The 14,826-nt window shown below is 30.5% G+C and overlaps 1 protein-coding gene across 8 annotated transcripts; it reads left to right on the top strand.

The window, feature by feature from the left end:
* Positions 1-395: 395 nt before the first annotated feature.
* Positions 396-14,455, top strand: LOC105201147 (oxysterol-binding protein-related protein 8). Of its 8 annotated transcripts, none has more exons than XM_026132930.2 (17): positions 396-1,647; positions 4,719-4,847; positions 5,278-5,289; positions 6,771-6,820; positions 7,133-7,363; positions 7,444-7,588; positions 7,751-7,972; positions 9,251-9,810; positions 10,003-10,181; positions 10,283-10,460; positions 10,622-10,718; positions 10,838-11,034; positions 11,242-11,367; positions 11,638-11,886; positions 11,999-12,166; positions 12,969-13,141; positions 13,262-14,455. In XM_026132930.2, the coding sequence occupies exons 1-17, from the start codon at positions 1,512-1,514 to the stop codon at positions 13,488-13,490; spliced, it is 3,081 nt and encodes a 1,026-aa protein (XP_025988715.1). In that variant the 5' UTR covers positions 396-1,511; the 3' UTR covers positions 13,491-14,455. The 8 variants fall into 8 exon arrangements, with proteins under 8 accessions (XP_025988715.1, XP_025988714.1, XP_025988716.1 ...); XM_026132929.2 differs by having other exon boundaries at positions 5,275-5,289; XM_026132933.2 differs by having other exon boundaries at positions 403-1,647; positions 5,275-5,289; positions 9,599-9,810.
* The last annotated feature ends 371 nt before the right edge of the window (positions 14,456-14,826 follow it).

Below are 14,826 nucleotides of genomic sequence, written 5' to 3'. Positions count from 1 at the left end.
TTATAAAATTCCAGGATTAATGAAGCGCCATGATTCACGGCCCTGTCGCCCGCGCCGATCGCCGGTTTTAGATCAATCTAGAATTATCTCTTTTAAATCGCGATAAACTCTGCAACGCGGATGCGAGAGGCGCGCGGAGGCGGTGAAACGAGCATTCAAGTGGATGTCAGTTAATATTAGAATAACCGTAGGTGGGGTGCGGTCGCGATTATTAAAAATTCACACGTATTAGCGATCGATCGGTCCTCACGAAGAGCTGGAGAAAAAGAGAGGGAGGAGGAGAAAGATAGAGTGAGAGAGCAAGAGAGGTCAAACGGCGGATGCGGAGCGCGATAACGACGTGGAGGCAACCGCTCAATCGGGGATCCGTGTATACACACGGAAAAATCTATATAGTCGCGGAACAACGCGAAACGTCATCGGTCACGGCCGGTTGCGCCTTTAAAAAAATACCGGACATTCCAGCGAAGCGCTCGACCGTCCGTTAAACGAAACGCGCCACGAGGAACGAGAGAGAGAGAGAGAGAGAGAGAAGGAGTGAAAGAGACTCATCCATACCGGTGGACGTGAAATAAAAAAGGATCGAGATTCGAGAGCAGTCGTCGTCGGTACGGTGGGATCGGATGGTCGGTAACGCGTCACACGACGACGAGGCGCAGTTTCTCTTCGTCGAGTGAGCGAGATCAACGAGATCCTCTCTTGTGGCGTGCTTCACGTCACGTTGTTACGATCGTCGTCGCGGGTCGCGGCGGGCGTGCACTGGCGTGCAGTTGCAGTCGCGCGCGCGCGCGCGCATATTCTCCGTCTCGTTTTCTTATTCGATCGCTCGCTCGCTCGCTCGCTCCTCAGGGACTGTGCGCGGGTAAGATCGATGGTGTGTGGTGCGATCGCACCTCGCGGCCGTCCGTACGTCGTCGCGACGTCGTATCCAATCTAGCTTCGTTGCGCGCGGCAATCACGCAGCAAATCCGCGGGCGGAAGTCGCCGCGGGAGTGAGATCGGCGACGGACCGGTGCCGCTCCCCGGAAGCAGCGCAGCGCACAAGTGTCCTGGTGGTGCCGCCGCCGCCGCCACCGGCAGCAGCAGCAGCGGCAGCACGTCGCGATGTCGCGTCTCGTCATCCGCGTACCGCGTATCTCCGTCGCGCCGTCGCGGCGCGCGCTAATTGCCTGCGACGCGTAATTCGCCGCCGCGATGGACTGACACGTCTATCGTCGTGCGAGTCGACCGTCCGAAGACGTGAGTGCATGATCGCCACGTCTCGCGTAACGTACACGCAGTTGGACAACGTGTTGAGCGTTGACGAAACGAGGTAAACACGTTGCGTGGATCGCAACGTTCTTTTCCGATGCTCCGTCGTTCATCTTCTCCGTGAATTGTCCGGCTGTATCTCGACGGAATTCTCGACTGACGTTCGTCGACGTTGACGCGACGGAAGCATGTAGCGCGTGTCCTTGTGGTCGAATTGATCGAAACTTGACGCCGCGGATCCGTCGATCCCAGATTTTACAATGAGTTCGCAACCGATTGTCGTGCCAGGTGGTGAGCATCAACGCCTTCAGCCGGAGACTCAATCAGTGCCAGTTGGAAGTTCGACGGACAACTTCAAGACCATGACACCGCCGAACGTCAGCCGATCCCTCAGTCGTAAGTGTGTTATTTTATGACCTATTGTGTTGCGTGTTGTGCTTCCCCGTCTAGGAATCGAGTACGTAATGGTACCAAGATGTAAACAATTTCATTATGAGACGCTGTAATGATGTCAGTTATTATTTGTTAGTCTGTCACTTATTACTCATAACAACCGTGTAATTATTTGATGGTGTAATTAGTTCATAAGAACTTATCAGATTGGAAACAGCTGTGAAGCACATTTAGCCATATACATACAAGATTATAAATTATTTTATGTTAAAAATATGAAATAGAAGAACAATAAAAATACAAAGTTAGAAGAACTGTATTTCGTAATTGTACATAAAAAATACACAAAGACTATGCGTATATTTTTTAGAGAAAGATTGAGGTAAAATAAGATGATTTTGGCCCCTGGAACGGCAAGTAAGATTTTTTTTTGTAGTTTTTGAGCCATTTTTGAATTTGATTTTAACCCTTAAGAAATTTAATTTACTGAAAAAGTATTTAAATTAACATATGAAGTTATTAAACCTCTAAATTATTATTCTTGAGTTTCACGACTATGTATTAACTCGTATTCTCTTGCTAATGTTCTGATGTGGTCATATTCCGCTTGATAAAAAAGTCAATAAATTATTAATATCTAAAGACAAAGGAATTATCGATGGGAACTGTTTTAAATCTTGACTACGACACTTGAGAACACTATTGTTCCCTATTGTTCCCTATCTTTCAAGTACTTGTTCTTGAATATATTTTATATTCTATTGTAGTATCCCAGTTGACACAATTTGTAAGTGCCGGATAATTTGGACATAATATTTTGTATAGCAAATATTTTGTGATATTTATATCATAATTATACTATCTATTGCTTTCTTTTATATAATATAAATGTGCAAATGCTACGTATTATTTATATAACAAGTATGCGATACTTCAATATATAGATTTTAAACAGACCTATATAGATGTTTTGCAAAAGTAATTAATTATAATAACGTGAAATATACCATCATCATTGTTTTTTGAAAAGGGGTGAAATTATAATATAACTACAACATTGCTGCAACTTTTATATTATATAAAATATGATACTGAAACTTATGACTATTATTTATATAGTGAACACATAACTGTATCTACTAGGATTTTACTACAGGAAAATGTAAGATTTGTGCAAAAAATATTTTGAAGCACCAAGATCTGCTTTGACCAAAATCTTTTTCACTTGTATTGTTTCTATTTAAATTTTTGCTCGATGCTTATTTTACTAGTTTTACACTTTTATTAATGTACCATTTTTATAATAACTTCTTTTATACTTAATAGCTTTACATTATTTTATATGCTAATTTTAATATTTTCCCATAAATTAAGTTTATTGAAGGTCAGAGAATCTGACTCAGTGGCTGGAAAACTACAAAAAGGCATATCGTTTTTACTTGTTACTTCATGGATCCCAAATTGGCCCATTTTACCTCATTGTCTATTATGAACTTTATGAAACTATTTTAAGAGCATTGTCATTGACATTTGAACCACATCAATTATGAAAATAGCTGTAATTGCGGCATGTTTCTGCAGAATTCTTGCCTGTTATTAATGTTCTAAGATCTAATAGATTTATGTAACACTCATAAATTACATACAACTTTTTTACGTTTATGTAAAGTCTATATTTATATACACAGGCTAGAGTATTTATGTGTTAGAGTTTATTATTTATGAATGCACGGGTTTTTCTGATGGTGTATTAATTTTTGTGATAACACAATCAATCAAGCCTCACACATATTTTTTTAAATATTTCAATAACTTTTAAAAATTGAGAGAAATAAAAGTTATATATATATATATATATATATATATATATATATATATATATATATATATATATATATATATATATATGTATAACATTCAACACCTTCAACACCAAGTGAAGAATATGTTTAGTACAATATAACAATTATTATTATTATTTATTTTTAAATAATATTTATTATGAAATGTTTATAAAATGATTTATGTATATAGTTTGCGTGTCTCCATGTTGTAACATACTTCATGTATGAAAATGCTCAATAATCTTGACAATAAAGATCTATCAGAGGTACAGTTATGGCAGCTTATTAATATGAATGAAATACATACTGTAGCACGTTTGACTGTTGGAAAAATGGAAATCAATACTTGAGAGTGTAACAAACCATTCTCATATTATAGTAAGAATCCCTACTGCTACAAGCACTGTAGTTTGTTATGGATAATAACTCATGCTTTATGACCCACTTTTCTAACGGTTTTGTCTTGCAATATACAATGAGGACAATTGACATGATTTTACATCGACCGTTATGAATTCTTGGATGAAATGCGAAGATTCAATCAATACTGAATAACATTTAACACGTAATCTCTTATAAACATTGTTGTTTTGTTACTCCGTATACAAAACACATATACAATACATGTAAAAACAATAATAAAAAAAAAAAAGCGTAGTATGAAAACTATGTTTAGAAAAAACTCTACGAATGTGTCTAGACGATTTTTACTAATAATTTATGTACACTGTAGTATATCTTGCAACACATTGATATTATAATATGATATATTTATTATTAACTGTATTATTTTGCGGCTAATGTTGAGATTCTTTTTGTATATGTATATTTGGTATGTAATTTTCTCAGTTGCATGTAGCAATAAAGTTGAAGCATGTTTTTTTTATCGTGCATGTATAAATTGAGCATGCATATTTTCTTTCCTTTTTTATAGCATACATATACGCAACAAAATAGACAAACATGCAATACCTCTCATTCAACTGCAGACAATCACGCGTTTTATCAACTATCATTTCGTCCATCACACAAAGGAAAACAATGTTGCGATGTTACTTCTATTATTACATGTTGTTATTACCTGCTGTTTGTAAAGTAGAAAAAAAATTCTGGCTGTCTATTATCGACTAATCACTGAATAGTTCTTTGAGAAACGGTTTCCTACTTTTAATGTGACGTAAGATGTGATAATAAATATTGAGTGCAATTGAATAAGTGCTAAATATGTAGAACCAGCGGAACGACAACTTCGAAGAAGCAGCATCCAAGCACAGTCTGCACCATTACCTAAACTTCCATCAACTGAGTCTCTTTCGACAAGCGTAAATATTACAGCCGGTGCACCTCCAGTTTCTCCAGGTATAAATCTAGAAATATTTTCGAAAATAATACATTATATTGCTATAGTTTGGGATAATTCTTACCAGTTACAAGTAGCTTCCCAAACTTGATTAGCGTTATATACTTTTATTTTTGCAACGTAATAGACGCATATACGCTAGAAAAATTTAAAAATCATGTATGGCTTATATAGCTTATATAACTCTTTTATATACGTTTGTGTTTGCGTTTCATTTTACATGCAACTTTCTTTACGAATTTTCGGCTACATATAGCAATATCATTTAATGCTTATTATCTGCACTTCAAATGCTTATAAGATAAGCTTCAGATACGCAAAAATGTTTAATTAATATGTATCATGATTGATATAAAAGTGCATATACATTGATCTTATTATATAACTTAGTGACGCAATAATACAAATGTTTTTGTATTGTATGAGCTGTTTCGTCACAAGGTTTGCGTCATTTAATTATACTTTTCTAGACTGATAGATGGTATTTATCTTTTTAGTAAAAACGTTGCATGCTGCCTTCCACAAAAATTTTAATTTTTAATATTAAATATTTTTCTATGTAAAGTAGCGAATATTTTCTTTTAAGCATGTTTTTTTGTTGCAATAATACTTAATCAGTTTGTATCTTTGAAAATTGATACATCAAAATTTTTTATGTTTAAGTAATTATGTTTAAATCTGTAATTAGATCACATAATCTAAATTGTAAAAGTAAAAATTTAATTTAATCCAGAATTATTAATACGTATTAGCGAGATTCGATGCAAATCGCGCAAAACTTATTATACATCTTTAAATATAATAACGAATACAATTTAATGCAATAATAATAATAATTTTTCGAAGATCTCTGACTTTTATATGATTCAAAAGTCGAATATTTAAACAGTAAGAATGGATAATTTAATATAAATATAATTCATTTGTGATATATTCGGAACACAAATCAAGATAATAAATTTTATTATACATTATTGAATATTACTGTTCTATATTTCTTTTTTGTGAAACATTTTATAAATTTATTTATTTTAAATATGTGAAATGTATATAATAAAATATTCATTAAGTTGTTATCCAGAACAAATACTGAATAAATTAAATATTGCCTGAAAAAAATATTTGGATTATAAAATAACCGTTTATCTTGATTTGTTTAATTATGGCGTAGTAAAAGTAATGTCTGTGTTACTTTATACTATTCTAGTTAAATGAATGCGTGAATACATATACATATATATAGAATTCCATTTATCTAAGCTTAATTTGGAATAATGTGTATTTATTTGCAATTTCTTTTGTTTTATGTAAAGAGTGTTGTAATTTTTGTTTATTTTCATTATGTGTAAATATGCATTATTTTCCTCTAAAAATGGAAAATAAGCATAATACTTAATTTTGTCTTATCTTTTATTTTAAATCATTCATTATGATTAAGTTTCATTTTATAATAAGAATCATTAACATGTCCATTTATTAAAAATTATATTTTTAAATTATATGTATGTTAATAAATTAAAAGTGTACATATACATATAGTATATGAAATATATAATTTCATTATATATTAGGTACATTGCGTGTATAAACTAATGCAATACTAATCTTAATTTTAAATGCTTAAATTATTATGTAAATCAAAAGTATTTATAATATAATAACATAATAAAATAATGTAATAAAAAATAAACTTTTTTATCAATATGTGTATATATATATATATATATATATATATATATATATATATATATATATATGTATGTATGTATGTATGTATGTATGTATATATATACATATATTAAAATTAAAAATTTTTTTAAGAATAAACTCTACGTACATATTTTAATTTGGCATCTGTGATAATTACGGCTATACAACGTATAATTACAAGGAAAAATAATATACAGTTACATATGTTATAGGAATCTCTGCGGGCGAAGGTAGTCAAAAAATGGATAATTTATCAGAGAAGGTAAATAATTCCCTATTTTTTTTACATATAATTTATTGAGACATTTATCTTGAAAGTTAATCTGTCAAGAATAGATTTTGCAAGTTTCATTGAGAAAAATTATAAATTTGATGCAAGATTGTATTCAAAAATATTTTTTTTAATTATGTAATATAAAAATTTATTCTCTTTTATTTATTTTTTATGGTATCTTTTCTTTTTGGTTATACTGTAATTTATTATCTTGCATTTTTATTATTTGAAATATGAGATATTCTATCTTAATTTAAATATGAATTTTAAGTGAATAACGTGTTTTTATGATATTTTTAGTCGTTGGATACTTCCAAATTAACGCGGAAGGAATCGTATAAAGCTCAGAGAAAAAACTATCGAATGGAAAAGAAACGAGTAGCTAACGAACTTTTAAGCTCTTTCAAAGATCCAACCGTTATTGTCATGAGTGATTGGTTAAAAGTTCGCGGCACATTGAAAAGTTGGACCAAGTTATGGTGTATTCTGAAACCTGGATTATTGCTGTTGTACAAAAGTCCAAAAACAAAGGTTTGTTTTTTTCATCTTTCCTTTTTCAACTGTACCCTCCGTACCTTTATGATATCGTTTGATTATATATTCGTTAACAGAGTAACCATTGGGTGGGAACGGTTCTACTCAATACATGTCAAGTTATAGAACGTCCGAGTAAGAAAGATGGATTTTGTTTTAAAGTGTTTCATCCTTTGGAACAATCTATATGGGCCCCTCGAGGACCAGAAAAAGAAGCTATTGGTACATAACTCTTATATACATTATGCATATATTGCTCTTATGTAGCAGTTTTATTTTTATTCAATATTTTAATAGATAATATCTAATCTAATTTAGTAATATAGCTATATACACGACGTACAATTTTAGCATTATAATTATAAACAAATTGATATTTTTTAGGTGCCGTTGTACAACCTTTACCAACATCTTACTTAATCTTTCGAGCACCGTCCCAAGCGGCAGGCAAATGTTGGTTGGATGCACTTGAATTGTCGTTACGTTGTTCTTCGTTAATAGTGCGCTCAACAAGCGCATTACCGCGTCCTTTACCACACGATGCAACCACCACTCATGAAACTCAATGGAGCGAGGCTGATTATGAAAAGCACTTTGATGATCATGGTCAGTATCATTGACACAGCTTCCTATTCAGAATATTTTAAAAGATATTTAAATGTAATTTGCAATAAGAGTAAAATATCTTCTGTTTAGATGAAACTTTTATAAAATGAAATTTCCAACACCACATTAGATAAGACGATAAATATAGGATTTTCTAAATTTTTCGCATGTTTTTTCATCTACAGAGTAATTTGAAATCAATTGTTCCATAAAAAAATATTCTGGAATTTTATTATCTATTTTTTAATATACTTTAATTATGAATGCCTTATTTTTATTAAGGAAATATTTATTCTAAGTTCGATTTTGAGAACATCTCGTATATATTAATGTGATAAAAATTTGCATTTACAATCGCAATTTATTGTGATTGTTGCACAAAATGCAAATGTGTTTTAATTATAATGACTAAAATATAAAGCTATATAATAAATATAAACATAATAACATTATTGACATTTAAATATAATACATTTGCACATATTGAAGTTTTTATATAAAATAAAAGAAGGAAAATCGGCAATCGATATTTTTGATAGAACAGTATAAATAGAGAATTGGATTTATAAAGGCATTTAATAATTAGAGTAGTATGTACAAGAAGTACAATCTGTGAATTATGCATAGTGATTTGTCAATTTGCACCCCTATTGATAAAAGTAATTAATTTCAAATAACTTTCTTTTATATAAGTTTTATATAACCAAAAAATTGCACAAAACAATAATTTAATCACATGTAAGATTTTCTACATAATTGTGTATATAATATAAATATAACTTAACATCTTTCTTTTTCTCCTTATTGTACAAAAGTGTAGCAATTGATTCTATGATAAATTGATTAATTTTTTTTATGAGATTTTGACATTTGATCATATTTTGCTGCTGTTTTCATTTTAAACGTTAATTGTTAGAATAACCAAAATTACAATGCATTAAAGTTTGATTTTTTGAAATTAAAACTAAATAAAAAATAAAATGTTGATATCTCTTTGCTATTTTTAATTTATTAAAAATGATTTTCGAGTTTAATTCAAAAATTTATTGGTGCCATACACAACAAAAATAATTTAAAAATTATTCGAAGAATCTGCTGTTAAAATTTGACAGATTTATATTGGAATATTTAGTGCAGAAATACTTTTATATTTCTGTGTGTTCAAATTTTAAGATCTTGAAAATTAACATCATAGATATTTAAATTGCATTAATAATGATCGTTTGCTGTTACTTTTCTCTTTTTATTTGTTTGCTATCTTGCTTCTTGCACCAACAGCATATTTAAGTTGCTATGCCCCAAGAACGCCTACAACGCCTCAAAGACGCTTGTTATCTTATCCACAACCACTCTCACCTACTATGACTCAAGATCTGAGAAGCGTTTGTCCTTCTCCAACTCCAATGTTTCAACATCTTTGTCATGCAGTTGCTTATTGGGAAAAATTCTTGCTTGACCGATCTCCCACACCTGGAATAGATCAAGAAAACGTTGTGTCTTCAATTCCCAATGAGGAACCAGATGGTGACGATGATCAGCCATTTGGTTCTTCATGTTCCACTTCTGCATCTCACCCATCAATTTTCCCAGCACGTCGCATGACTATTCCTTCTGTACATGTCTTAGAGTATGATACCCGTCAAGTAGTAACGCTAGATCCTGTGTACACCTCGCATACAGACCTGGACGATATTAGTCAGCCGGAGAATGGAGTAGCAGCTGATGCTGAAATCAGTGCATCGGACAGCGAGTCTGAGGCATCGGCCAAGGAAGATCAATCGTCAGAGCCAATCACCGAGACACCATATGTATCTAATGAAAATGAAGTTCTTGGAACAGTAAGCATTAATTTACACAGTAATTCTTAATTAGAATAAATTTTTATAACAAGATATTCAAAATTCATTGTATTCTGTTGTTCACAAAAGTTTCTTTTACTCCTGAATTATTTTCATTTTGTCATGAATATGTAATTTTATATATTCTGCATTTATTTTTGCTGTAATAACTATATTATTATTAATTAACAGGCCGGTGAAGTCGTTGCGGAGCTGCAAGAAGAGCAAAAATCTTTGATATGGTTCTTAATGAAACAAGTTCGTCCTGGCATGGATCTATCTAAAGTTGTATTGCCAACTTTTATTCTGGAATCACGTTCATTTCTAGAAAAATTGGCCGATTCGTATTATCACGCCGATTTACTATCCCAGTTAGTAAAACATAGTAATACATCTACACATGATTTTTGTTTGGATACATACAATAAGTAATCATCATTTTTTTTATCATGAATTTTATGTCATTTTACAGAGCAGTATTGGAAGATGATGCGTTTACACGTATGAAAGCCGTAGTGAAATGGTACTTGTCGGGATTTTACAAGAAACCACAAGGTTTGAAAAAGCCATATAATCCGCTTTTGGGCGAAACATTCCGCTGCTATTGGCAACATCCTAATGGTTCAAGAACATTCTATTTAGCCGAACAAGTAATAACGCAGATTGCTATAATGTTCTAAAATTCTTCATCTAAACTTCAATAACATATTTTCTTTATCAATTTGTATATAGCCATTTTTTATTAATTTTTTTTATAAATTAGAGTATTGTATTTTTAATCTTAATACACTTGTGTCTATGTTCTTGCTAGTTATCGCATCATCCACCTATCTCAGGATTTTATGTGACAAATCGCCAAGATGGTTTTACTATTAGCGCAACGATTATTGCAAAATCTAAATTTTATGGTAAATAATTTATTTAATATATATATATATATAAAATAGTGGCATATATATATATATATATATATATATATATATATATATATATAAAATAGTGGCATTATTATACACATGTTTTGCAGGAAATTCTACCTCCGCAGTTTTGGATGGTATCGCTATATTAACGATGCTGCCGAGAGGTGAAGATTATACAATGACAATTCCTTATGCACATTGCAAAGGCATTCTTATGGGGACGTTGTCTATGGAACTCGGTGGAAAAATAAACATAATATGCGAGAAAACCGGCTATCATACTGAATTAGAATTTAAACTTAAGGTAACAAATAAATATATTATGATGCTCTTGTATAATTATCAGAATACATTTATATATAGAGTATAAATATTAATGAAATCGTGATATAGTTAAAAAAGCTACAATGAAATTTTAATTTATATCGTACATGTTATAGTGACATTTAATCATATTAATTGGATTTAAAAAATGTTAAGTAAAAATATGTGATAAGAATAATATTTTCAGCCGTTTCTTGGTGGCGCTGAATTAATGAATCAAGTTGTGGGACGAATACGCCTAGGAAAAGAAACTTTAGCTACTATCTCAGGATACTGGGATGGATTGATCTCAATAACGGACAAACGGACAGGAGTAAGATAAACTTAAATGTTACTTTAATCAATAACACAGTGGCATAAAAAATATCAGAACAAGACTAATTTTGTAGATTTTTTGAATGCTAAATACGAATTTGCTGTTTAGATTGCACTATTACAATTTTGAAAAATTTGTAATTAAAATTGCAAAAATGGACTATTTTTATGTATTGTCATATTATAACTGGTTTGGTATTTGAAAAAAAAATCAATTTTTGTGTCAGTGTAATTTTATACTATATAAATAATATATTTTACTTTGCAGCAAGAAAATGTTTTCTTCAATCCAACTCCGGAAGTACGTAAAAAAAGATTAAAGAAATTTACTGTTCCTTTGGAACATCAGGGAGCGTGGGAAAGCGAAAAATTGTGGTTGGCTGTTACACACGCCATTAATAGGGATGATCAGGTTGCTGCTACTGAAGCTAAAACTCGACTTGAAGAAGCACAAAGAGAACGGGCTAAAGAACGGAAAAATTTAGGACAAGAATGGATTCCAAAATACTTTGTTCAAGTACGATATACATGTATATCGCTTTTATATTTAATTTTAATATTTACTGTTAAATATTATCGCATATATTAATATTTGCAAAATAATTTTCAACTTTTTCTGGTTTTATTAGGATATTATAACAGGAAATTGGGTTTATCGGCATGCTGATGTAAGACCATGGGATCCAAGAAACGATGTAATACAATATGAAGAGAATTATATAGTGCGCACAAAAACTAGACATAAAACACCTATTATGCGTACTGGTAGTATTGTTTCTACTGAACCACAATCACAGGTACAGCGATATAAGATTTAGTTGCACTATGCATGCTGCTTTAACATTTGGTACACATTTGTATAAGTAATGATTACTTTAATCGCTTTGTGTGTCTATTTTCTCCAGCAGTACTATTGAACAACTGCATGTTATACTGCTTTATTCGATTTGCTACCAATGGATTTGAATAGACTGTATACAACTCTGATATTTTTAATAAACTTGTTTCACTCATCTCTCTTGTAGTTTACATTGGTGTAACATTATGTTATTATTATATAAATTAATTAATTTAAAGTTACTTTTGTGCAATTATTTCTTAAGATTCCATTACACGATTGCAACACTATACAAATCTAAAATTATTATTCGAAGTAAGTTTTAAATATATATCTTGGAAGGTTATACTAAAAGTATATAATACACAATATACATTTATAATTATGAAAAATTGTGTTAGAAAGAATGCTTTTTGCTATTTATTACATTTTTTAGCAAATAATTAAGATTTCCTGTATGATGTATCTATATATAACTATAAAGGAGAAGGGAAAATTATTTAAATTTACTGTTATTTGCGCTGCAATGAATACACAAGCTCACTATAATCTCTAGAAAACGTTTGTTCAGATAATTTAAGTACTAAACAACTAATAAGAAAAACAAAACATGGTTCCAGAAAGATTTTTATCTAGATTTTGAACATAAGAAACATTACATTAGCACTTCATTAACCACGAATAAAGTTTTTGAAATATATAATTCATGCATTTAAATCTGATTAATTACCTAGATTAATTATCTAGACAAATCATTACAGATTCCATTATTACAAGCTGAATCACGTTCCTCCTTGTCAGTGCTCAAATCTTCTAAGAGGCAGCTATCAAATAATATGCCTTTGGCAGAAACTCATGATTCTGGGAGCTCATCTGCAGAGGCACATACAGATTCTAGTCAATCCTTAGGAAAAAGAAGACGTTCGACTGCTAGGTAAGAACATAAAAATATGATACAAAAGTATTATAAATATTAACTTTATAGTAAAAAAAAACATAAAATTTATAAACTATAATCTTTGATAGTACATAAATATAAATATATTCATTTTAGATTAATTGACATAATGAAAGGAATAGAGCATCAATCGATAGAACACGGCGAGAAATTGAATCGTATACAACAGATTGTAGAACAAGTTGTCAGGAAACAAAGAGAATCTGGTGAACAGCATCATAATATAAATATGTTTAAGAGCTTTGTGGATACTATACTTATTATTGTTATCGTATTTTCCGTGCAATATTTTGTGAACATATGGAATAGTCCCACTAAGGGTTGAGGGATTTAATAAGATTATTCTTCATATCTTTTATGTTACACTTGTTATTTGAATTAATGTATCACTTGTTTTTCTATGTCCTAAAATTCTCTCGGCGTGTGGTGTCGGTATTTCACGGTGAAGTAAACTATTTCGCGCGCAGAAGAAATATAATTTTTATTCCAGAACACTATAAAACATTCTTGTCGATATAGGAATAAGATATTAAGAGAAAATATATATTAGAAATTCTATATGTTAGATCCAGTGCAATGGTATTTTGTTATAGGTGCAAAAATAAAGAAATTTAAGTACAGGAACTAACAATCTATATGAGCTTATATTGTATATAGGGTGCTTAAGAATAATATCGGGTGTTGTAATAGTTCTCTCGAATTACTAATATAATTTTTATTGCAATCAGCCAGTACCAAATTGTAATATAATCACGTAATTGTAAAAATATTGTTCGGATGTCACTTTTGAAACTAATTTATTGTAAGTTCCACTATATTTAAATATGTATTAATATATTATGTAAGAGTGTATTGTATATATATAATTTAATTCTGATGTGATATCAAATTTATAATAATCTCCTTTCTGTCTATGTAAAATTTGCCATCTTTTCGTCAGTGCACCGAGTATTCGGTGCACTGGCGGAAGTACCATACATTGACAGAAAAGTTAAACTGTTTTATTTACATTGGTAATTTGCGCCAAGATGTTGTATTTAGATAAAAATTTTCTCTAAAACTCCGATATAGAAAGCTTATGATATTTGATATTTTATTTACCGCTAAGCTTGTCATGTGATATCTCTATAATATAGTAATAGCATTGGACTTATGTATATATACATATAAAAAATTTATCCAGTTTGCTTGACATTGCATCAGACATAATATAATTTTTTTTAATCAATAAACATATTTATGTAATTTTTGGAAACTAAATTCAATAAAATAGTATAGTTTAATAAATCATTCTGTGACATATAGTTACCTAATTATGTGTATATTATAAAGATAAATTTTCTTGTTACAAATTATATGCAAATGACTTATTTAAAAAAATAATATAAAACATATAGAAACAAATAATTTGTCAAAAAGTTTTTTGATATATTTATAATATTAATATTTTTTAATTGTACGTTAAAAATAATTTTATCTGATCATCGTTTATATATATATATTTTTTTTTTGTTCCTATATTGCAATCATATTTTATTGACTGTAAATTCTTGAATTATAAGAGAGAGAACTTTTTTTAATACATATTTGTTAAAATATTAATTAATGCTGCTAATTTATTATATACACGCAAAAGAAAAAATATATACACACAAGTACAG

Source organism: Solenopsis invicta, chromosome 1, assembly GCF_016802725.1.
Source record: "Solenopsis invicta isolate M01_SB chromosome 1, UNIL_Sinv_3.0, whole genome shotgun sequence".
Classification (NCBI taxonomy): domain Eukaryota; kingdom Metazoa; phylum Arthropoda; class Insecta; order Hymenoptera; family Formicidae; genus Solenopsis; species Solenopsis invicta.
This window is presented reverse-complemented; position numbering and strand designations above follow the sequence as displayed.

What these genes read in the sequence shown, in the direction of transcription:
- LOC105201147 (XM_026132929.2), top strand. Translation starts at nt 1,512, where the DNA reads ATGAGTTCGCAACCGATTGTCGTGCCAGGTGGTGAGCATCAACGCCTT. An exon ending in TGGATAATTTATCAGAGAAG is followed by an intron (nt 6,821 to 7,132) that starts GTAAATAATTCC and finishes TGATATTTTTAG; the next exon opens with TCGTTGGATACTTCCAAATT. An exon ending in ACAAAAGTCCAAAAACAAAG is followed by an intron (nt 7,364 to 7,443) that starts GTTTGTTTTTTT and finishes ATTCGTTAACAG; the next exon opens with AGTAACCATTGGGTGGGAAC.